At 45.7% G+C, this 23,138-nt stretch overlaps 2 protein-coding genes across 7 annotated transcripts in view; one reads left to right on the forward strand and one right to left on the reverse strand.

The window, feature by feature from the left end:
• The first annotated feature begins 23 nt into the window (after positions 1 to 23).
• LOC129705753 (uncharacterized) lies at positions 24 to 12,677 on the forward strand. Of its 3 annotated transcripts, XM_055649535.1 has the most exons (4): positions 29 to 1,210; positions 1,334 to 1,521; positions 3,060 to 3,421; positions 12,569 to 12,677. In XM_055649535.1, exons 1-3 carry the CDS (start codon positions 603 to 605, stop codon positions 3,419 to 3,421), a joined length of 1,158 nt encoding a protein of 385 aa, XP_055505510.1. In that variant the 5' UTR covers positions 29 to 602; the 3' UTR covers positions 12,569 to 12,677. The 3 variants fall into 3 exon arrangements, with proteins under 3 accessions (XP_055505507.1, XP_055505510.1, XP_055505509.1); XM_055649532.1 differs by lacking the exons at positions 3,060 to 3,421; positions 12,569 to 12,677 and adding an exon at positions 1,683 to 3,038 and having other exon boundaries at positions 24 to 1,210; XM_055649534.1 differs by lacking the exon at positions 12,569 to 12,677 and having other exon boundaries at positions 3,060 to 4,001.
• Positions 12,678 to 14,594: 1,917 nt separating this feature from the next.
• Positions 14,595 to 23,138, reverse strand: part of eps8l2 (EPS8 like 2) — a 104,384-nt gene continuing 95,840 nt past the window's right edge. For all 4 annotated transcript variants that reach the window (XM_055649529.1, XM_055649530.1, XM_055649528.1 and 1 more), the window contains 4 exons: positions 21,674 to 21,821; positions 19,018 to 19,192; positions 17,280 to 17,412; positions 14,595 to 16,223 (listed from right to left, as the gene is read on the reverse strand). In XM_055649529.1, the coding sequence (XP_055505504.1) occupies positions 16,152 to 16,223; positions 17,280 to 17,412; positions 19,018 to 19,192; positions 21,674 to 21,821 (528 nt within the window). In that variant the 3' untranslated portion in view covers positions 14,595 to 16,151. The remainder of the gene's footprint in view (positions 16,224 to 17,279; positions 17,413 to 19,017; positions 19,193 to 21,673; positions 21,822 to 23,138) is intronic.

Genomic DNA, 23,138 nt, shown 5'->3' on the forward strand with positions numbered 1-23,138 from the left:
TACTCCTCGTCTAACTCAACCAATGAGCGTAGCCACGCCACCGACGTGAACAATTTCTCACTCCGCCCAATCAACGGGAGGTTTGACACAAAATGCTGGAAACACAGCGGGTGAGGAGGCAGCATCCATCCATGGAGGGAAGGAATGGGTGAAGTTTCGGGTCGAGACCCTTCTTGAGACTGATTAACAGGAGGAGCGGCCGTCAAGGCTGCACCAATAGCGAGTGCCCAGCAACTGGATGGCAACCAATGGCAGTCCTGCCTGCAGAGCGACCAATCACAGCTCAAGCTGATGCGCGAATGCGGTTGGCCAACGCGAGGCCGATTGTTCTTCTCTCCAATCAGCAGCAGCGCTGCAAGAAGGTTGTCCAATCACTCGCAGCCCATCACAAGTCCCAGCGGCCAATCAGCGCAGCAACTGTATGGCAGTGACCAATGAGGTTGATCCCTCGCCCACCATGAGACGAGTTCGGTATCGCCATAATCGCAAGGAATCATGGGATTGGTCAAAGGTCATTCTGAGTAAAGAAAAAGCAAACGAAGGCTGTATAAACTGTGTGCATTTCGGTCTGTTTTTTGTCTTCTTTGAATCTTGCATTGGTTATGGCTGACCCAAATTACGACAATATGACAGTGGATGATTTTCTGCGATGGAAAGTTGAAGCATTGAAGCAGTTTTTAGCAGACAGGGGATTGAAAAAGACGGGACGAAAAGCCGAACTCGCTGCTCTTGCTTATGGTGCAGTGTACATGAAGAAACCTGTGCTACCGACTGCAGGTGAAGAAAAACATCATCATACTGATCAGTACAAGGAACTCTTGAAATGTGGAGAAAAAATTCTTCCCGATCCTATGAGCGAACTGAAAGATGGGTGGCTTGGAGAATCGCAAGGACTAATCTGCTGGCCTCCCACATCCATCGTCGAGCTGTCAAATCATCTTGGCCGTTATGATGAGGCTAACCAGCCAGCTACTTCACAGAAGTCTCGCCTGCTTAGCGACTACAAAGAAGGCAAGGCCTATAGCTATTTTGATGCTAGATGGCTGAAAGAAGTATTTTTTCATCCCATCTCTGATGATTCAGCAATGTGTTTTTTGAAAGCAGACTGTGCGCCTTCTGTAAGAGTACGCCAAAACCCCCATAAGCCATGGGTGTGCATCGAGAAGTCATCTGGCATTATTCACTCTGCTTACTGCAGCTGTCTTGCCAGGTAATTTGAAAAACTTACATCTTCATTCACTGGTGGTAGGGTCACATGATTTGTCATGCCATGTTGGGGTATTGTGTGCATCACATCTAACCATTTCACCTAAATGTTTCCAATATCTTTCAGGCTTCATTCAACCTGTAATCATGTGGCTGCTATTCTCTTCAAACTCGATTATGCTTATCAAAGAGGATGGACATCTAAAGAGTGTACCACGCGACCATGTACGTGGGGTGAAGCGACCGCGAATGAAATGCTGGAAGGAAAACGCATTTGTGACATGGACTGGCGGAAGCCTAGCTACAGAGATGGAGGTACATGCATGTAGTTCATCAATACAAATATTTTCTGTTTTAAAGATTAGTGCTCTTTCAAAGTGCTTATGAAGATGATACAAATATTTGTTTAACTTTATAATGCAAACAATACCAGGTAGAGAACTTGATATTTTGTTGTTCATTCTTGTTTCATTAAGGGCCTGTCCCGCTTTCACGACTTAATTCAAAACCTCCGCTGAGTTTTAAAGGACCTAAAAAAAAAATCAAGATCGTGGTCATTTACAAACTCCTACGACTATGTTCACGAACTCCTATGAGTATGTCTACGAATTCCTATGACTATTTTGATGCCCTCCTTACAAGTAAAAAGTTGCAATTTTTGGAGGAGGTCCAGCACTTAGCAGCATGGTGCGCTGACAACAACCTGGCCCTTAACTCCAAGAAGACCAAGGAGCTCATTGTAGACTTCAGGAAGTCCAGAGGCGGCACGCACACCCCCATCCACATTAACGGGACGGAGGTGGAACATGTTTCTAGCTTCAGGTTCCTGGGAGTCAATATCTCCGATGACCTCTCTTGGACCCACAATACCTCAACTCTGGTCAAGAAGGCTCACCAGCGTCTCTTCTTCCTGAGGAGACTGAAGAAGGTCCATCTGTCTCCTCAGATCCTGGTGAACTACTACCGCTGCACCATCGAGAGCATCCTTACCAACTGCATCACAGTATGGTATGGCAACTGCTCTGTGTCCGACCGGAAGGCATTGCAGAGGGTGGTGAAAATTGCCCAACGCATCACCGGTTCCTCGCTCCCCTCCATTGAGTCTGTCCAAAGCAAGCGTTGTCTGCGGAGGGTGCTCAGCATCGCCAAGGACTGCTCTCACCCCAACCATGGACTGTTTACCCTCCTACCATCCGGCAGGCGCTACAGGTCTCTCCGTTGCCGAACCAGCAGGTCGAGGTACAGCTTCTTCCCGGCGGCTGTCACTCTACTCAACAACGTACCTCGGTGACTGCCAATCACCACCCCCCCCCGGACACATTATTATTTATTCAAATCGTTTGCTATGTCGCTCTTCCAGGGAGATGCTAAATGCATTTCGTTGTCTCTGTACTGTACACTGACAATTAAAATTAAATTGAATCTGAATCTGAATTTCTTTCAACCCGCCCATTTTTTTTACTCATGGACATTTTTTATTGGGCTCGAAAAAACGTCCTGACTTACCTGATGTCACGAGTACCTACGGTTAGCATAATGGGCGGCTACGATATATCTACGAACTCCTTCGACCTTCTACTGACTCGTTATGAACATTCTGCGAGTTTGAATCAAGGGGAAAACTCGGGAGAATTTGTGAATAACTCGTGAAAGTGGGACAGGCCCTTTACCCTGGAAAGAAAACCAAATATTCTGATTACTATTTCAGTCCCATGTTTTTATCAAGTGTTGATGTCAACATTAAAGTATTGGAAGTTTGAGAAATGTTTGTACATGTATGTACATTGCTGAAGTTTGTAAATTGATCATAGCAATGTTATTGTTTAAGGGCTGTTGATTTCTTTTACACACAGGGTATCCGGAAACGATCAACCCTCCGTTGGGACAGTTGTTCCAGCCAACAAGGGAAACTGCACCCCCACATATTGCTGGAATTATCAATGCTCTAGGTTCAACAGTGACGAAGTCAAGTGTTTTTCAGTACTTGATATCAAAGCCTCCACCCGAGTATCCTGTTCAGGAGGATTTCAATGTCATGGGTACCATCGAAGTGGAGACGTCTAAACAGAATCCGCTATCGTTACCAAAACTGGCTGGAGAGTGCAGGGCTGTGGAGTCGATACCCAAAACACCAGACTCCGACCCCTTCATTTCTTGTGTATCCGAATCCGAATCCGAATCCGACTCTGACTCTGACCCCGACCCTGACCCCTAGGTATAATAATTCTAAATCTGCTATGATGACATTACAAAAGATGGCATTTCAAAAGGACCACATGAATCATCAGGCTGCCTTTTAAACCCATGTCTTTAAAGTTTTGAGTCTTTCCCGCTGACTGATTAGCACTCTATCCCACACACGCTAGGGACAATTTATACAAACCTGTGTGCCTTTCGTGTGCGGGAGGTAACCCTAACCCTAACTCTAGGTTGATAGGCTTGGTATTTATAAATTGTCCCTAGCGTGTGTGGGATAGTGTGCGGAGGATGGCTGGTCGGTGCAGACTCGGTGGGCCAAAGGGCACTGTATCTCTGAACTAAATGTGACATGGGCCTCAGAGGTTGGACTCGAAACCCCAATATTCTGCACGGGATCTAAACTGTTGGCCACGAGTTGTCCCAAAGGCAGATCTCTCTTCCAATGGTCTCTCCAAACTCTCAGAGGCAGCGGGCTTTTCAACTGGGTACAGGCAATGTTGTCAATGTACCAGTGCCACCCACCTGCTCCGGCCACTGAGTCTAAATACCCACCACCCATTTTGAAGCAAGGCGAGGGGGCGGAGGGATGGGATGGGGTGGGGGGGTTGTTCCCAAAGTCTGCATTATCCCATTGTCAATGTTACTAAAACAGATGATGTGGAGTAGACTTTGTGTAGTACTATTAGTGGGATCTAGCTGACACAGGCTGGTCCTCAAATGGGGTCATTGGGGAAAGTGGGAGGGGGTTGGAAAATGGGAGAGGAGGGGGGAGAAGGGGATGTGAAGAGGAGCGGGGAAGAGGTAGAGGGGGGAAAAGAAGAAGGGGGCGAGACGGGAAGGGAGGAGGGTAGGGGGGGAGTGGAGAAGGAGGGATGGGGGCAGGAGAGGGGGAGAGGAGAGTGGAGTTCAGTCTACACTCACTGAATCCATCCCTGTGAAAAGTTAGAGACGGTGATTTGGATCTGGAAGCGGACCAATACAAAATAAAATTGAACGATTCAGACATCTTTTCATTTGCACAATTGATTTTATTGTATTAATTTTAATATATTAATGTTTAAAATCCATGCATTGAAGGAAGAATATTTTACAGCCCATCTGTGGTCCCTAACCCTAACCAGGTGTCACCCGCAGGACAGCATTTGTCAGCGTGTGACAGGGTGCACAACATGATGAGACACCCAAATGTCGCCCCTGGATTTTGAACATTCCAAATCCTGGGGCGACAGGGAGACACCGCGCTTCATTACATGCATCACGACCTGACCACAACGCGACAACCTCTTTTCGGGTCTGCACTTGGTCTAGTATACTTTTAAAATTCTGTGTGAAACTCGGGCAAAAAGCAGCGGGGGAGCAGCCAGCGTGACGGGGCTGCTTTCACAGACTTTACCATCAGCGGCACGGACAACTTCGGATCCTGCAGCAGAGTGGCTCCTTTAATGCATTCATTCCACAGTGAGTTCTGTTTGGTAACAACACCCCCACCCCTGTACTCGGGGTCTGAAGCACGTTCAGGGTTTCTTTTAAATCACAAAATCCTAGAGCAGAAGGGATATTATGTATCTATTTTTCCCCTCTTGATGTTGTCACTGTGTCCACCTTCAAACGTGTCAAACAGGTCGATTCAATTCTTTATTAACTTACCCTCCTGTGACTGGGTACAACAGAGATTGATGATTGAAGATTCAAGGGGAAAACATGCTTGCATCCGGTGGACGGCGCGACTCTGGTCAGCAGCGGCCTCTGCAGTCTGTCCGCGTTTTATTATTTTCTGTCTGTGTTTTTATGTAGTTTTTCTTATTTTTTGTTGGGGTGTGTGTGGGGGGACGGGGGGGGGAACTTTTTTAAATCTCTCCCTGCACGGGACACCCGACCTTTTCTCGTCGGGTTTCCGTTGTCGTTGGGGCCGCATCCAGGAGCGGCCTCCAACAGGAAGAGACCGGGGACTCTGGTGCTACGACTCACCGTCACCGTCGCGGGGCTGGCCGAGTCCGGAGCGGGTGGAGCGGTGGAGGGAGCTGCTGCTGCTGCTGCTGCTGCCCGACCGGAGAGTCGGAGGCTCCAACGGCAGGTCTGTGGACGGCGGCACCGTCCCTGGAGGGAGACCGCTTTTCAGGGCTCTCGCAACGGCGACTTCCCCCGCCCGAGTTGCGGGGTTGAAGAGCTCCTGGAGCGGGGCCTACATCACTGCCCCGCGCGGCTTGGAATGGCCACGGGACTCTGCGAGCGCACGCCGGGGGCTCTAACACCAAGACCCGGTGTGCGACCTCGCATCACCCGGCGTGGCTTTAATGGCCGCGGGACAATCGCCATCGCCAGCCGGGGGCTTTGACTTTGACTCTGACATGGGGGGGGGGGGGGGGAGAGAGTGCAGTGGAGAGATAAGTTTATTTGGCCTTCCATCACAGCGATGTGATGGATGTTTATGTAAATTATGTTGTGTCTTGGGTCTATGTGTTTGTAATGTATTGCTGCAGAAACGGCATTTCGTTTGGACCTCAAGGGGTCCAAATGACAATTAAATGTATCTTGTATCTTGTATCTATCTGTAGTGTGCATGATTAAGCATATATGTTACCATGGTCCAGGAATTATTGACACAGGTTGATCATACGCTGAATAATCCAAACACATTTTTGTTTGGAAGTGGAAAGAAATAATAGAAATTGCATTCATTTCAACGTAAAAGAGTTGAGATACTGTATTATAATTTTGCTGCATGTCATTGTGGTATGTATCATGTCTTGATTGGTGAACATGTTTAGTTTGTGACTTTATTTGAATCAGAAATAATATGTGAATGCTTCATTGAGCATAATTCCGACCGGTAACTACACACTTCGTCCGAGCACATTATTGCACATGTCATGCAAGCCGTCTTAAATAACCACCTAAACTGTCATTTGGTAACGTAAAAAGCTGCCTAGGTTGCCCCGCTGGCAACAGCGAAAAAATGTTAAGTGAGAGCTCTGTATTTACAATATATATTAATGACAGATGATGGAATTATGTAACAGTAGTAAATTTGCAGATGACACAAAGCTGGGTAGCAGTGTGAACTGCGAAGAGGATGCAAGGAGGTTGCAGGGTGACTTGCACAGGTTGAGTGAGTGGGCAGATGTATGGCATATGCAGTATAATATAGATAAATGTGAGGTTATCCACTTTGGCGGCAAGAACAAGGAGGCAGATTATTATTTCAATGGTGTCAGATTTGGAAAAAGGGAGGTGAGACTTGGGTGTCCTTGTACACCAGTCATTGAAAGTAAGCATGCAGGTAAAGCAGGCAGTGGAGAAAGCGAATGGCATGTGCCCTTCATAACAAGAGGATTTCAAGTTTGCGTTTATTGTCACTTAACCAACTCAGGTAATTTGAGTTACCATACAGCCGTACTAAATGAAAAGAACACAATACACACATAAAATAAAATTTAACATAAACATCCACCACAGTGGAATCAACATTCCTCACTGTGATGGAAGGCAATAAAGTTCAGTCAACTTCCTCTTTGTTCACTGTAGTTGGGGCCTTGAACCCTCCGCAGCAGCCAACGGTCCGATGTCCAGGTCATCCCGTCGGGATGATCGAAACTCCGTCATTGGGACGGATTGGAACACTCTGTGGCATGGAGCTCCCGGGTCAGCCACTTCTTACTGGAGACGGTGTTAAAGTCCACAGGCCCCACGGTCACCCAGATAGTTGTGAATTTGTGGAATTCTCAGCCACAGAAGGCAATGGAGAACAATTCACTGGATGAATTTAAAAGAGAGTTGGATAGAGCTTTTTGGGCTAGCGGAATCATGGGATATGGGGAGAAGGCAGGCACAGGTTACTGATTGTGGATGTTCAGCCATGATCACAATGAATGGCGGTGCAGACTCGAAGGGCCAAATATAACCATATAACCATATAATAATTACAGCACGGAAACAGGCCATCTCGGCCCCTCTAGTCCGTGCCGAACACTTAATCTCACCTAGTCCCATCTACCTGCACTCAGACCATATCCCTCCATTCCTTTCCCGTCCATATACCTATCCAATTTATTTTTAAATGTTAAAAACGAACCTGCCTTCATCACTTCAACTGGAAGCTCATTCCACACAGCTACCACTCTCTGAGTAAAGATGTTCCCGCTCATGTTGCCCCTAAACTTTTGTCCCTTGATTCACAAATCATGTTCTCTTGTTTGAATCTTCCCTACTCTCAATGGAAAAAAGCTTATCCACGTCAACTCTGTCTATCCCTCTCATAATTTTAAAGACCTCTATCAAGCCCCCCCTTAACCTTCTGTGCTCCAAAGAATAAAGACCTCCTGCACCTATTTTCTATGTTTCTTTGCCCCATTTGCACTATTCACTATCTATTCCCCTCAACATTTTATGTTCGTAGAGCTTTAATGCAATAGAATTGGTTATTAATTTATTGATTTTTTGTTTATTGCATGGTTTCTATGTATATTGGATTAATAGGCCTGTAAATCTGCACTGTAAAATTTTAATTGTTCCACTGTCGGTACATATGACATCCAAGGAGAGATAGCTGAATGGATAGAAAAATGGCTTCAAGGAAGGAAGCAGAGGGTGATGGTGGAAGTTTGCTTCTCGGACTGAAGGTCCGTTACTAGTGGTGTGCCTCAGGGTTCGGTGGTGGGCCCGTTACTGTTTGTCATCTACATCAATGATTTGGATGAGAACATACAGGGCATGATTAGCAAGTTTGCTGATGATATAAAAGTTAGTGGTTTTGCAGATAGTGAAGATGGTTGTGAACAATTGCGGCAGGATCTGGATCGATTGGCCAGGTGGGCTGAGGAATGGTTGATGGAATTTAATACAGGTGCACAACCTTTTATCCGAAGATCCAAATAACGAAAACCTCCGAATAGCGACATTTTTTCAGTCCTTGAAAAAAGGTCCTTGAAAACGGTCACCGAGGGCGGCCCGCAGAGGTGACAGAGGAACCTCCGGTCGGTCCTCGAAGAAAGGGGAACTAAATCCCCATCCATAAAAGAGAAGGTGAGGGTATATTGCGCGGGAGGGTTAATAATTGACAATATGCTGCTGTCTGCCCGCTGAGTTAAAAAAGTTCCCACGGTAGACTCACGATACACAGTGTATCGTGAGTCTTGCGTGGGAACTTTTTTAACTCAGCGGGCAGGGAGCTGCAGATTGTCGCTCCCTTCAGTTTCACCCCACCTACACCCCTCTGCTTCCCGGCCATGTGTGTGACCCCTTCCCTCCCCTCTCCAGCTCCCCACCCATTGCACCGGCGTGGGGGCTTTGCACTGTCTTCACGTCGGCAATGCCAGCCACCGGAGACGTCAGGACCAACGGGACACCGACCCCCTGGCCCACTGCAAGCACGGAGATCCCAGAGACCCACAGCCAGCAGCAGCCCAGCCCCGTTCCAACTCCAGAGGAATACTGCAAACTAGCGGGAGACATCAGGACCACCAGAAGCCGCTCCCCGGTGGGCGCTACGACGACAAGTGGCAGTTCGCTCACAGCCCGAGCTGTGCCGGTCACCGGAGACGTCAGGACCAACAGGACACCGACCCCCAGGCCCACTGCAAGCACGGAGATCCCAGAGACCCACAGCCAGCAGCAGCCCAGCCCCGTTCCAACTCCAGAGGAAGACTGCAAACTAGCGGGAGACATCGAGACCACCAGGAGCCGCTCCCCGATGCGCCGCTACGGCGACAAGTGGCAGTTCGCCCACAGCCCGAGCTGTGCCCCCTCATCGGGACACCGACCCCCAGGCCCACTGCAAGCACGGAGATCCCAGATCAGCAACTCCAGCCCAGCCCCGCTCCAACTCCAGAGGGGCAGAAACTGATGGTGCGCAAGGTGCGTCTTGTTCTTGAGGTCGCGCAGCTCGGGCTGTGGGCGAACTGCCACTTGTCGCCGTAGCGGCCCATCGGGGAGCGGATTCCTCTGGAGTTGGGGGTGGGGGGGGGGGGAGGGGGGGGGGGGTATTGTGCTGTTTGATCGCCCCCTGCTATCCCAGGGACAGGGAGACAGGACGTTCACCGAGGGTGGCCCGCAAAGGTGACAGCGGAACCTCCGGTCGGTCATCGACGAAAGGGGAACTAAATCCCCATTCATAAAAGAGAAGGTGAGGGTACATTGCGTGGGAGAGTAGGAATCCCAAGACAAAGTTGAGTGAGCGTTCACCGAGGGTGGCCCGCAGAGGTGACAGCGGAACCTCGGGTCGGTCCTGGAAGAAAGGGGAACTAAAAAGAGAAGTGGAGGGTATATTGCGCGGGAGGGTATATCGCCTGTTACACAAAAAAGCTGGAGAAACTCAGCGGGTGCAGCAGCATCTATGGAGCGAAGGAAATAGGCAACGTTTTGGGCCGAAACCCTTCTTCAGAGTCTGAAGAAGGGTTTCGGCCCGAAACGTTGCCTATTTCCTTCGCTCCATAGATGCTGCTGCACCCGCTGAGTTTCTCCAGCTTTTTTGTGTAACCTTCGATTCTCCAGCATCTGCAGTTCCCTCTGAAACACAGGGTATATCGCCTACCTGGAAGAAACCAGACATTTTTTCCAGGATGTCGTCTGCACACCAAAGCTCACATTTGGCGCCTCTGCCAGGGTGACATGAGTGCGGGAGGTGATTCAATGCTGCGGTCACATTTACAAATTCAGGAATTCATTCAACACACTGCATTTCATACAGACATTTATTCTGCAAGAAAAAAACTACACTGAAGACTCAAACTCGCGACCGAGGAACTACCGGGATCAAGGCGCAAACTCGCGACCTTGCGGATATGAGCCGAACACTCTACCACTGAGCCAGCCATTAAAATCTACGCTAAAAAATTTCCATTCCGAAGACCGACAAATTCCAAATTACGAAAAGTGTCTGGTCCCAAGGCTGTCGGATAAAAGGTTGTGCACCTGTACAGAGAAATGTGAGGTGTTGCATTTTGGGAAGTCTAACATGGGCAGGACCTACACAGTAAATGGTGGAACTATGTATAAACACAGCTGTAATTTCTACATGGTGAAACCAAAATTTGACAATGCACTTTAACCACATGTGATTTTTTTATTACAAATCTCAAAATGTAGAGTACAGAGGTAAATAAATAAATGATCGGTCTTTGTTCCAAACATTATGGAGGGCACTGTATTCCTTCTCTCCAGAGATGCTACCTGACCTGCTGAGTTACTCCAGTATTTTGTGTCTATCTTCCATTACCCTGTTCCTTTCCCCCTCACTGTACACTCATCCTCCATTCCCAAGTCCCTCGTTTCCATGTTACCACCCCTTCTCCTCTCCCACTTTCCCCTTCCCTCATTTCATTTACATTTCACCCCTCCTCTTCTACTTATCAGACACCATTTTGTCTCCTTTTCTCTACTTTACCCATCTGCCATTTCAACCCCCCCCCCCAATCTTTGTAAACCAGTAACCACAGTTCCTTGTTTCCCCAACACTTGCCCCGCATTGTCCTCTCTTTTTCAACTTTCTCCACATCCCCTCCCTCCAACTACAATCAAGCCTGAAGAAGTCCCGACTCAAATCATCGCCTCCAAAGATGGAATCTGATCCGCTGAGTTCCCCCAGCACTTTGTATTTTGCTCTTTCGATTGTTTGCTTGCCCGTCCCCTTAAATGAATGCAATTGCTTTTACCACACCCTGTTGTACTAGAGTCCACATTTTCATCATTCTTTGGCTAAATGTTCATTTCAACTTTGTCATATATTATCAGAAACATTCCAATGGCAGGGATTTGAAATAGTTGTATATTTAAATGATTTCTAAACATTTCAGGACTGTGCAGAAGTCACCATTATCTTTTATATTGCCTGAATGACAACCCTCAGCCTTGACGTATAGTAAGGAATAAAATTAAGGTAAACTAATGCTAAACAACATTGTCAGAAATCACAGAGATAATTGAAACTGAATTTGGTTCATTAACAAACTGGATTTATCTTAGCTGCAGATGCTAATGTTTAACATGAGAATACATATTTCATGGAGGAATAACTCCACAAACATTAATAAGGAAGAAATGAGAATGGGTGGCCACAACCTAAACACTTACAGAGCTGCCAACTCTCATGCATTGAGCGTGAGAATCACGCATTTCACCCGATTCTCACGCTCTCATGCTGATCACAAATTTCTCACGCTCTAAATTAAAAAAAAACATAAGGAAGGAGACGGGGGGGGGGTGGGGGGGGGGGGGGGGGGGGGGGGGCAATGGGGGAGAGTTTGGGTGAGAGGGAAACACAATGACTGGAGATTTGTGTTATCCAACTAAGGGCAGAAATCAGAATTATGTGTTCAACTTTATTGACATGACACCATAATATATATATTACAGAAAAAATAATTTAATGGGGTGGCACAACGGTAGAGTTGCTGCCTTACAGCACCACAGACCCAGATTTGATCCTGATTACGGGTGCTGTCTGTACAGAATATATACATTCTTCCTATGACCACATGGGTTTTCTCCGGATATTCCGGTTTCTCAAACATCCGAAAGAAGTGCACGTTTGTAGATTAATTAGCTACTGTAAATTGTCCCTGGCGTGTAGGATAGAACTGGTGTATGGTAGATTACTGGTCGGTGTGGACTTGGTGAGCCAAAGGGCCTGTTTCCATATATATGCTTCACATATATATCTTAACTAAGTGAGACCCGTTGGGTCCCAGCATCACGTGGGAGGGCTGGTCCCCGAACGCAATAATTTCAGGAGCGCTAGTATGGATTTTGCGTGCTGAAAGGACTGGTTTCCAGAGGGCTAGTATGGACATTGTGGGCCAAATGCATTCTTGGGCTGGCGGCTCAGTCACTCAAGCCCGTTGTGCTGGCAGCTCACTCACTCACGGCTGTTGGGCTGGCAGTTGACTTATGGCTATTCCTTGAAATTCCATTTCAAGTAGGGTGCAAATCCCACCAAATTCAAGTGCAGTTTCATATCATTTCAAGCAGGGTGCAAGGCCACTAAAGACAGCGAGTCGTGACCTCTCCCTCCTCCATCTTGCAGAGACTGAGCCACTCCCACACTTCTGGGTTTTATAGTCCCTTCCCCCCTACCACCAGAAGGGGTGTGGTCTTCATGACATGATTGACAGGAGATAGAATCTCAACATTTTTTAAACACTAATAACTCTTTTATTTTTCTTCGAAGGGAAAAATCCTCGGCACCTGATGAGCAGAGGGGGACTCTGAGTAAGATGGCCAAAAATCACAGCCGTAAGCCACAGCGTTTTTTCTAAAATCAATATACAGAACAACAGGAAGTGGTGAAGATCTGACTTTTAGTAATATAATTTCATTGAACCATATACTTGGTTGAATATGTGGCATTATTTTTGATTTGTTTTTATAGTCAAAGTGTAAGATTGATTAATTTATTTGTGCAGAACAGTGATGGAAGTCTGACTCTTGCGTTGTTTCTATATATTTTTTTCTCCATATATATTCATAACAGCATGAATTATAATCTGATTTCCATACATGGAATATACTGTCATTCATGTGCTGCACCTGTTAGAGTCTGGCTCTACTGTGGAATGTAATTAGTAATGTAATTTAGCCTAAACTTATTCATACCTAATCCAATTTAAAGCATAAATGTTACATTCAAGTGTAAGTTAAAAGACTCGCTACAGTATGCACCAGATTGCATAATTTAAAGCTGAAAAATGCAAAAGCTCTCTATCCTTCTTCTCAACTCTCACCCTATGTTGTCAGCCCTGCACTTAGATTTTAAGAAAGTTACAGTCATCATGTCATATAGGACCCTTGGCCCAACTTGTCTATGCTGACCAAGACGCCCCACCTAAACTAGTCCGATTCGCCTGCATTTGGTCCATATTCCTCTGAAACATTTCCTATTCATGTACCTGTGCAAATGTAATTTAAATGCTTCTATTATACATGCCCCAATGAACTCCTCTGGCTGCTCGTTCTGTATATCCACCGCCCTTGAGTAAAAAGGTTGTCCCTCAGGTTCCTATTACATTTTTTAAGAAGGAACTGCAGATGCTGGAAAATCAAAGGTAGACAAAAATGCTGGAGAAACTCAGGGGGTGCAGCAGCATCTATGGAGCGAAGAAAATAGGCAACGTTTCGGGCCGAAACCCTTCTTGGGAAGAAGGGTTTAGGCCGGAAATGTTGCCTATTTCCTATTAAATTTTTCCCTCCTCACCTTAAACCCATCTTCTGGTTCTTGATTCTCCCACCTGGGTAAAAGACACTGTGCATTCACCCTATCTATTCCCCTCATGATTTTAAGGGAAAATCTGTAAGATTACCCCTCTGTCTCCTGCATTCCAGATTTGTGTTGGGGGATCTTTTGGGGTTATTAGTTTATTGTACATTGATTTTTTTTGCTTTGTTTGTTATCGGTGTTACAGGCCTGTTATGTTGCTGCAAGTAGTTTAATTTAATTTAGTTTAGATGTACTGCGAGGAAACGGACCTTTCAGCCCAACGAGTTTATGTTTACCTTATCTTCTTATCTCACAGCCTTTTGTCTTTTCATCTGTGGCCTTGTCCAACCATCCACCAATCAGCCCATTTCACCTGTATCCACCTATCACTTAAGATAGACACAAAATGTTGGAGTCACCAGGCAGTGTCTCTGGAGGAAAGGAATAGGTGACATTTCAGGGTTAGACCCTTCTTGAGGCTGAGAGTCAGGCGAGAGGGAAACTAAAAGTATGAAAAGGTACAGAATAAATCAGAGCCGGCACCGATGACCCAGGAAAGGTGTAGCCCACAATTGTGGAGCCTACTGTTGGCTGTGGAAGAGGTGATAACGCAGGGATACAGACAGTGAAACTGGCAGGATGACTAGGGTGGGGGAGGGACAGAGAGAGAGAGGGAATGCAAGGGCTACTTGGAATTAGAGAAATCTATATTCATACCACTGGGTTGTACTCCAGGGGCTTTGTCCTGCCCCCACCCCTCTTCCAGCTTTCTCACCCATGCTACAATCAGGATCCAGATCTGATGCACATCCTCTAGAGATGCTGCCTGACCCGCTGAGTTACTCCAGCACTTTGTCTCTTGGATCAGTGTTGTGTAACAACTGATCTGGTGAGACTGGATGGGGGGCTGTTGCATATAGATTGGGTCAGTAATGTCCAATGGTTTCATGGTAATGAAAAGACAGTATTAACAATAGTTTTCAAAGCTCCACAAAGAAACAACTGAACAATAGATTTATTATCATTTACATAAGTGAAAGAAAGTTTACTTTAACCACATACTTTCTTATGTAGACTTTAAACAGAAAAACATATGCATCTGTTTAGCAAAAGATAAGATATTTTTTCACATAAACAAGAAATAATTGTTAGCAACATTTGCAGACACGTTTCATCATTTTAAAGATATTCCATCTCTATTTCATCTGAGTTGCACATTTACCTCATTCTGACCAAGAATGTACCATACCAAAAAAATAACCATTTGCTGCTTTAGGCCCGTGCCAGATCTCAAGGGTTCCCATCAAAACCTACCCCCCCCCCCAAATTGTTCCCTTCTATCTTATTCCTTCTGACATTTCCATCAATTGTGTGTTGTGTTCAGTTTAGGTCACCCTGCTGTAGGAAGGATGGCATTAAGCTGGAAGGAGTGCAAAGAAGATTTACAAGGACTTAAGGGCCTGAGGTACAACAGGCTAGGACTTTATTCATTGGAGCGCAGGAAGATGAGGGGGGATCTTATAGGGGTGTACAAAATCATGAGGGAAATAGAAAGGGTGGATGCACAGTCGTCTACCCAAGGTTGGGGAATCAAGAAACACAGGTTTATACAGAGATGGAAAGATTTAATAGGAACCTGAGGGGCAACTTTTTCCATTAAACAGTGGGGTGGGAAGGAGCTGCCAGAGGAGGCAGTTGATACAGGTACAATAACAACATTTAAAATGTCTAACATTTGGACGGGAATGTGGATAGGAAGGGTTTAGAGTGATACGAGCCAAACATGGGAAAATGGGACTGGCTTTGATGGGGCATCTTGGTCAGCATTGGTGAGTTGGGCTGAAGGGCCTGTTTCTGTGCTGTATGACACTACGGGTCTAATTCCTTCTTGATTCTCGTAAGGCCCACCCGTACAAGGATCATTTACAGAGGACAATGGATCTACCAGCCAACATGCATTTGGGATGTGGGAGGAGACTGGAGCACCCCAAGTGGAAACCTAGGCAGTCGCAGGGAGAATGTGCAAACTCCACACAGACAGCACCGAAGATTTGGAGCAAACCCAGGGACGCAGGAGGAGCACCAATGAGATCAATATTGCAAGAATGGTCAGCATTTGTCTGATAATACTGCCCAGTGCAGACACCGAGTTTATCTGTACGTTCTGGCCAGCTAAGTGTCGATCCTTTTGCCGTGTCACAATTATTTAGCAAATGACATCTATTCTGTGTTCACTTGGCTTCGGGATTTGGCAATGTTGTTCCACAAAGATTACAATAGCAACATACACATGTACAGAGAGAGAAAGGAGGAGATTTCAATATTCATATGGAATGCACATTAATACTTCCAACTCTATGACTGCCTGAAAGCCATGCAAATTCTGAATGTGAATTTACTTCAGAAATAACAGGAGTGAGATACACAAACAATTAGTTTATTATTAATTCTGTCCAAGAGAACCACATTTCTCTATGCATACATGTCATTTGTCTGTTTTGCTTCCAATTCATAGACAACTCTACGATCCGATTGCCGAACAAATGTCTGCAAAATTCTAGCTGCTTGAATCAATCCTCTCTTGCCTTCGTTTCATGATTTCTTCCAGCTCCGTGTCACCTCGATGCTTCTGTGAATTGAAAAGTAAGATGAGAACAATAACAATAATATCAATATAATAACTCCAAAGACGTACAGGTTTGTAAGTTAATTGGCTTGGTAAATGTAAAGATTGTCCCTAGTGTGTGTGTGTGTGGGATAGTGTTGGAGTAACGCAGAGCGTCAAGCATCATCATTGAAAAACAGTGCAAAAAGGGCCTGTTTTCACGCTGTATCTCTAAGCTAAATATCAAGTTAGATGCAAGGAACTTCAGATGCTGGTTTACTTCAGATGCTTCAGATCCAGAGACCAGAGTTCAATCCTGACTGGGTGCTGTCTGTGTGGGGTTTGTACGTTCTCCCTGTTACCGTGGGTTTTCTCCGGGTGCACCGGTTTCCGCCCACGTCCCAAAAATGTGTGGGTGTGTAGGTTAATTGTCTCTGGTGTTTAGGGTAGAACTAGTGTATGGGTGTCATTGGTAGGCGCGGACTCAGTGGGCTGAAGGGATCTGTTTCTACAGAGTATCTCTAAACTAAACTAAAAAAGGGCACAAAGTGTTGGAGTAACTCAGCCTGTCAGGCAGCATCATTGAAAAACATGAATGGGTGACGTTTTGGATCAGGACTCTTCTTCAGACTGCTTGTGGTGGGGGGAGATGAGGGCAGAAAGCTGGTAGAGAGGTGGGCGGAGAAGGTCCAAAGCCTGGCGAGTAATAGGTGGATACAGGTGAAGGGAAGCAATGGACCTTGGTTGGCATCAACAAGTTGGCACGAAGGGCCTATTTCCAGGCTATATAAGTTAATGTCAGAGGAGAAGAATTAAGCCATTCAGCCCATGGAGTCTACTCCACCATTCAAACATGGCGGATCTATCTTTCCCTCCCGACCCCATTCTTTTGCCTTCTCCTCAAAACTTTTGACACCCTTACTAATCAAGAATCAGTCAATCTTCGCTTTAAAAATACTCAGTGACTTGGTCACCACAGCCATCTGTGGCAATAACATACCCGTTTTATATATTTTCCACTGGGTTAAAAAAATACAATAATCAAATGACATTAATAGGTAGTATTGTAGAGTTTCTTACATCTAATTCAGCCTTTTGTACTTGGATTAGGCTGTATACTCGTGCTCCCTCCTCTCCGCACACCATCTTCAGTTCCTCTTTATTGAGGGAAAAGATCTGGGCTCCGGTCAATATACCTAATCCCGTTACTGTCCTGTGGACAAAATAAAGTACAAAGTTATTAATCAGCACACATCTCTTCAGCCAGCATCATCAGACCCACACCACCCTGGCCACACTCTCATTTCACTCCTGCCATCTGAAAACTGTAATGTCCAGACTCAGGAACAGCTTCTTCCCAACTACCATCAGGGTCTTGAACACTACATACACCAGCTACACTATGAACTACGAACTGTTTTGTTTTTTTACACTATATTTTTAATTCATTTGATGTTGTTAAGCTGAAAAGGATGCAGAGAAGATTTATGGGAATGTTGTCAGGACTCAAGGGCCTGAGCTATAGGGAGAGGTTGGGTAGACTAGGATTCTATTTCTTGGAGTGTGGGAGGATGAGGGGTGATCTTATAGAGGTGTACAAAATGATGAGAGGGATAGAGTGAATGCCCAGTCTTTTACCTAGAGTAGGGGTATCAAGAACTAGAGGGCATAGGTTTAAGGTGAGGGGGGAAAGATTGAATAGGAACCTGAGGGGCACTTCTTTACATAAAGGGTAAAGTATGGAATGAGCTGTCGGATTAGGGGGTTGAGGCAGGTACTATCACAATGTTTAATAAACATTTGGACAGGTACATGGATAGGATAGGTTTAGAGGGAATTGGGCTAAATGCAGGCAGGTGGGATTTTTGTAGATGGGGCATGAGCAAGTTGGGCCTTTTTCCCCCACTGTGTATGACTATGAACATTTGTTTCATTTATTTGTTATGATCTCCATTGAGTATTGTATTTACAAATCTGTTGTACTGCTGAAAGTAAGAATTTAATTGTTCTGTTACGGTACATGACAATTAAACTCTCTTGACTCTTGAATTGAGACTCACAGGCCCATGGGTAGTACACAACAAGTCTAAGAAAGAGCTGGGGTGAATTATGGCAGTAGTAAGTCATAAGTAATACCTAAATTACAGGGGAGCACAGTGGTGCAGCAGCAGAGCAGCTGCCTCACAGCATCATAGCCCCAAGTTCAATTCTGCCGTTGTGTGCTGTCTGTGTGGAGTTTGCACGTTCTCTCTGTGACAGCGTGGGGTTTCCTCCGGGTGCTCCAGTTTCCTCCCACATTCCAAAGATGTGCGGGTTAGTAGGTTAATTGGCCCTCTATAAATTGCCCCTGGTGTTTAGGGAGTGGATGAGAAAGTGGGGTAACATAGAGATAGTGTGAAAGGGTGATCGGTGCTTGGCATGGACTCGGTGGGCCGAAGGGCTGTATCATTAAAACTTAAAACTAAAACTTCACGTTCAGCCCAATCAGTCCACACCCACCATCGATCACCCATTCACCCCAGTTCGATGTTATCTTACTTTCTCATTCACTCCCTACACACCAGGGGCAATTAACCGTCAAACCTGGACGTCTTTGGAATCTGGGAGGAAACCGGAGCACCCGGAGAAAACCCACGCGGTCCCGGGTACAAAATACAAACTCCATACAGACAGCACCCATAGTCAGGATCAAACTGGGGCTCTGGCGCTGTGAGGCAGCAAATCTACCGCTTGGCCACTGTGCCGTTGGGACAGTTCAAGTCTCAATGGACCATTTAACAGTTGTTATTTTGCTTGGGATATATAACTCTGTACTTACATTCTACTGAATCCTTTCACTTCCAACCAGGATTTAACATCTTCCGTGTTGGACTCATAGCCAAGTGGTACCTGAACCGAGGTTGGCTTTGGGACCTGGAATGTGCGTTTTGCTTTGTTACCGATGATCAGATGTAGGAGTTCGTCATTCACTTCATCCATCTGATTCATCATGTCTGTTTAAGGAAATAGGCCAGCACAGTTAGTTTATATATACCAGTATTTGCCTTCAATACACCAATACCATCAATATCAATGTGCAGCACAGTGGCACAGCAGCAGAGTTGCTGCCTTACAGCGCCAAATAACCGGGTTCGGTCAGACTAGGGGTGCTGTTTGTATGTTCTCCCCATGACTGCGTGAGTTTTCTCCCACACTCCAAAGACGTAGAGTTGTAGGTTAATTGGCTTCCGTTAAATTGTAAATTTGTCCTAGTGTGTGTATATGATAACGTTAGTATTCGGGGCCTATTGGGTCTGCGGGGACTTGTTGGGCCGAAGGGCCTATTACCGCACTGTATCTCTAAACTAACCTAAACTCTTCAGCCAAGTAATGACCAACAAAAGTAAATTCCCTCATCCTTGAGATTAATTGGGCAGGAGGTACAGAGCCAAAAGTCCCATATCATCGGGTTCAAGAGCTTTCCTTCAACTACCCAATGTGATCTGCTCATCCCTAAACCTACCCTGGCATCAGAACTTAGTCTGAAGAAGGGTCATATCCACAGGTGCTGCCTGACCCGCTGACTTCCTCCAGCACTTTGCTTTATGCTCACATTCGATCTTCTGCAGTTGTTTGTATCTACAGACCATCTTTTGCACTTGTTTAGTTTAGTTTAGAGATACAGCACGGAAGCAGGACCCTCGGCACACTGTGTCCGCACCAACCATCGATCACCCATACACTTGTTCTATCTTACACACTAGGGATAACTTGCAGAGGCCAATTAACTTACAAGCCCACACATCTTTGGGATGTGAAACCAAAAACACCCGGAGGAAACCCACGCGGTCACAGGGAGGACATGTAAACTCCATACAGACAGCACCCTTCGTCAGGATCAAACCTAGGTCTCTGGTGATGTAAGGCAACAATTCTACCACTGCACCACTGTGCTGCCACTGTGGACTTGTCTTTCAATTGTGTATTGGGGTGGAAGATTGCAACCTTCATGTGGTCCACCCTGTTTCGACGAATGCAATCAGCCCAGCGTGCACAATCAAATAAGATCAAATAGAACAAGTTGTCCTACAACTTTAGGCTGTGCATGCCATAGGCAAGAAGAAGAATTGTGTATTTTTTGTTATTATCTTTTGCACAATCTTTTTTATTTTCAGTCTTGTAGGGGTTATCTATAATTTATGTATGATTTATGTGTTTGTGAGTTCTCTGGGTCTACATGCTTGCAATACTGCTGCAAGCAACATCTTTATTGAAAATGACTTAAAGGATTGGAGTAACTCAACGGGTCAAGCAGCATCTATAGAGGACATGGATAGGTGATGTTTCAGGAAGGGTTGAGCGGTAAAGTGGCGCAGCAGTAGAGTTTCTGCCTTAAAGCGCCAGAGACCCGGGTTCGATCCTGACGAAGGGTGCTGTCTGTATGGAGTCTGTCCGTTCACCCTGTGATCGCATGGGTTTTCTCCAGCTGCTCTGGCTTCCTCCCACACTACAAAGATTGTGCCTCTGGACAATCATTGTTTGTCTAAAACTATGGTGGTAGAGTTGCTGCCTCACAGCGCCAATGTTCGATCCTGATCATGAGTGCTGTCTGTATGGAGTTTGTACGTTCTCCCTGTGACCTGTGTGGGTTTTCTCCTGATGTTCCAGTTTCCTGACCGTACTCCAAAGGCGTGCAGGTTTGTGGGTTAATTGTCCTCGGTAAAACTTGTAAATTGTCCCTAGTGTGTGTAGGATAGCGCTCCTGTACGGGGATCAATTGCCGGCACGGACTCGGTGGGCTGAAGGGCCTGTTTCCGTGCTGCATCTCTAAACTAAACTAAAACATGGAAGTTGACTAGATGCACTTAGCTCTTGAGCAGAAGAAAGCATGGAAAAAGTGCATCTCCATTAGTGTTAATCTATTTGTCTTCCTTTAGTTCAGCATTTCATACATATAATTAATGTTGATATTGTTTCACTGCAAGTTCCAAAAATACATCATTTGGTCAGACAGGTTTAACAAAGCATTTGACAGATGCACAAACAGATAAGAATGAATATAGAACCAAACGAGGAGAGTTTAGTTTTAGTTTCGTTGAGAGATACAGCACGGAAACAGGTTATTTTTCCCATCGAGTCCATGACCAACCATCGATCACTCGTTCACCTAGTTCTGTGTTATTCCGCTGTCCACTTCCTACTCACTAGTGGCAATTTACAGTGGCCAATTAACCAACATACCCGCATGTTTTTGGGATGTGTGAGGGAACCGGTTTGCTCAGAAACCCAGGTATTCACAGGGAGAACATGCAAATTCCACACAGTGGAACCTGAGATCAGTATCAAACCGCTCTGGTGCTGTGAGGCAGCGACTACCAGCTGACCCACTGTGCTGCCCTGTTATTTTGCACTGGACAGTAATTTTAAGTCAGGTTTAGCAGATTTTAATTAGATTTGAGAGCCTGATGTTGACTTTGGCACCCTTTGTCACTTACGTTCCTTGTTCCTTGCGAAGGGCCTGTTGGCCAGTCCTGGCAGCTCATGACTTCCATGCCTCACATGGCCTTGGGTGGTGAACGGTCCGGTGGAAGCAGCAGGGCCTGTTCCTCGAGCACTCATCTCTCCTTTGTGCCATTGACCACTCTGCAGTAAATGAGATATTAGTTAGTTCCTCTCCATTGCTCATTGACATTGTGGTAGAACACGAGATGGTAGAACAAGTCTAGTCTAGTTTAGTTTATTGTCACGTGTATCGAAGTACATTGAAAATCTTTTTGTAGCGTGCAAACCAGTCAGTGGAAGACTATACATGATTAAAATTAAGCCGTCCACAGTGTAAAGATACAGGATAAAGGGAATAACGTTTAGTGCAAGATAAAGTCTAGTGAAGTCTGGTTAAAGATAATCTGAAGATCTCCAATGAAGTAGATAGTAGCTCAGGTCTGCTCTCTAGCAATTGAGATTTGATAGCAGCTGGGAAGGAACTGTCCCCGAATCTGGAGGTGTGCGTTTTCATACTTCTGAACCTCCTGCCTGATGGGAGACAGGAGAAAACTGGAGAGGGGTGAGACTCGTCCTTGATTATGGTGGTGGCCCACGTGAAGTGTAGACGGAGTCAATGGAAGTGAAGATGGTTTGTATTATGATTTGGGCTGCATTCATAATTCTCTGCAAAGTCTTACCAATTATGGTGCATTGGTGTTCTGCTGCATGGGCTGAAGCTAACATGAAACAAAGGGAACTCATTCTGCTCCTCCATAATGGGAGGGGGAGGGCTGTATCTTCCAAACTGGAGCAAGAGGTAGACAGAGATCTAGCACAGCGGGCAAATTGGAAAATATAGCTTGCACAAACGTTGGAGCAACCAAACTTTTATAGCAGTAAAAAAAGACACAAAGTGCTGGAGTAACTCAGCGGGTCAGGCAGCATCTCTGGGGATCATGGAAAGGTGATGTCTTGGCTCAAGGCCCTTCTTCAGACCAAAGATCCTATAGCGGAGCAAGATAGACCACTCCTGCTAAATTCAATAGGCTGACGTGTAATTCGCAACGGAGCGGAATGTCGGTCTTTTTTTCATCCATTTCAGTAACCAGACTCGACCTGATGCAGTGTAATAGTAAGATTAAACGAGAACTTACCAGTTTGAAGTTTGATCTTGATTTTATGAGGAGTTACGATGAGCGATTACGTGAAGAAGGGCCGTCCGTCTGCGTGCGCGTCAATCTTCAAAGCAGCGGTGTTAAATCACAGATAAAAAGAAGACCTGAGAATAGTAAGATTGTGAAGAAACTAGAACTTCCATATGACCTTGATAGTATGAGGGTGGGAGCGGTGGGCACATAATCGCTCATCGTAACTCCTCATAAAATCAAGATCAAACTTCAAACTGGTAAGTTCTCGTTTAATCTTACTATTTTACTTCGGAGTCACGCGAGTGACTACGTGAAGATTTCAAAGCTC

Source organism: Leucoraja erinacea, chromosome 18 (assembly GCF_028641065.1).
Source record: "Leucoraja erinacea ecotype New England chromosome 18, Leri_hhj_1, whole genome shotgun sequence".
Classification (NCBI taxonomy): domain Eukaryota; kingdom Metazoa; phylum Chordata; class Chondrichthyes; order Rajiformes; family Rajidae; genus Leucoraja; species Leucoraja erinaceus.